We start from the raw sequence: 1,616 nt of genomic DNA on the forward strand, positions 1-1,616 counted from the left end.
CGGTGCTGCCGCAGCAGCTGCTGCCGCAGATACTGCAGCAGCAGCTGCTGCGGCTGCAACGCAAACTGCAGCAACAGCGGCGCAGTGTACGTACAGCTCTCGCCCTCAGCCCGAGGGTCTGCAGCAAATGAAACAATCAGGGAAATGCGGCCTCCGCCTGATAGAGCTTCAAGATCTGTTGCTGCTGCTGCTGCTGCTGCTGCTGCTGCTTCATCTGAAGCCGCAGCAGCTGCAGCTGACGGGCTGCCGTCGGCCTGCGCGGCATTCATGCCTGCTGCAGCAGCTCGGGGACTCTTTTCGTCCGCAGCAGCAGCAGCATTTGCTGCTGCTGCTGCTGCTGCCTCTCCTGCTGCAGCAGCAGCAGCAACGGCAAGCCGCCAGGCATCATCTGCCCGCCGCTCTGTGAGAGACACAGCAGGCGGCAGCAGCAGCGAGACCAGCTGCAGGCAGCAGATCTTCACTCTCTCGGTGTCAGCAGCAGCAGCAGCAGCTGCTGCTGCTGCTGCTGCTGGATCACCCATCTGCTGCTCCTCGGCACACGCTTGACCCTTGCTGCTGCTGCGGCTGCTGCTGTTGCTGCTGCCACCAGGCCGCCCTCTGGGGGCCTGAGCGGTGCTGCCTTCAGCCATCTGCTGCTGCTGCAGCTCCTGCTGCTGCTGCAGCTCCTGCTGCTGCTGCTGCAGCGTTTGCTGTGGCTGCTGCTGCGTCTCTTGATTCTCCTGCTGCATGTCCTGCTGCTGCAGCGCCTCTTGCTGCTGCTCTTGCTCCTTGGAGTTCAAAGCTTCGACGCTCTCCAGCTGCTGCTGCTGCTGTTCCTGTTCGAACTCCCCCCCAGCTTGCTGCTGCTTGTGCTCCTGCTGCTCCTCCATCTGCTGTTGCTGCTGCTGCTCGGCGTCGTCGTTAGCTTCCGCTTCATCGTCTTTAGCCTTGCTGCGCCTCGCGAGGAGTTGCTGCTGCTGCTTTTGGTGCTGCTGCTGCTGCTGCTGCTGCAGCCCCAGAGCAGGGATGGCCTGCATGTACACCTGGTGCAGGTCCAGCAGCAGCAGCAGCGCCGGCTGCTGCTGCAGCAAAGAGAATAAGAAAAGGCGGCAGCAGCCAGTAAGCACTAGCAGCACGCGGTCTGCTGCAGCAAACTGCAGCTGCTGCACTGGCTGCAGCTCCTGCTGCTGCTGCTGCTGCTGCAAAAGCGGCATTTCCGTTAATCCGTTTGGCAGGCTACAGCCCCGCGAAGGCCCTGGCAGCTCTTCCGCAGCAGCAGCAGCAGCAGCTGCTGCTGCTGCTGCAGTCGCTGGCGTTGCCGCTGCTGCGGCGCGCCCATTCGTCGGCACTTCCTCTGCTGGTGGCTGCTGCTGCTTGCTGCTGCTGCTCTCGCTGCTGCTGCTGCTGCTGCAGTGCAGCTGCACGTAGGCGTAGAGCGCAAGAGTGTCCATAGAAAAAAGCTGCACATCTCTTCCTGCTGCAGCAGCAAGCAGCAAACCCCCCTCGCTGACAGCAAAGCTGCTGTAGCCGCGCAGCAGCTCGGGGTACATCCGGGTGCCTGCAGCTCCTGCTGCTGCTGCTGCTGCTGCTGCTGCTGAGGCAGGTGCGCCGCCCTCCTGGGGCCCCGCCGCAGCAGC

The 1,616-nt window shown here is 63.4% G+C and overlaps 1 protein-coding gene across 1 annotated transcript; it reads right to left on the reverse strand.

Moving 5' to 3' along the window:
• Positions 1-94: 94 nt before the first annotated feature.
• Positions 95-1,529, reverse strand: ETH_00039530 (uncharacterized protein; the record flags this gene model as incomplete). Its single annotated transcript, XM_013375145.1, has 1 exon — positions 95-1,529. A coding segment is annotated over one exon (1,435 nt), but the record flags the coding sequence as incomplete, so codon positions are not given.
• Positions 1,530-1,616: the final 87 nt, after the last annotated feature.

This window comes from Eimeria tenella, genomic scaffold, assembly GCF_000499545.2.
Source record: "Eimeria tenella Houghton genomic scaffold, Eth_scaff2560, whole genome shotgun sequence".
NCBI lineage: Eukaryota > Apicomplexa > Conoidasida > Eucoccidiorida > Eimeriidae > Eimeria > Eimeria tenella.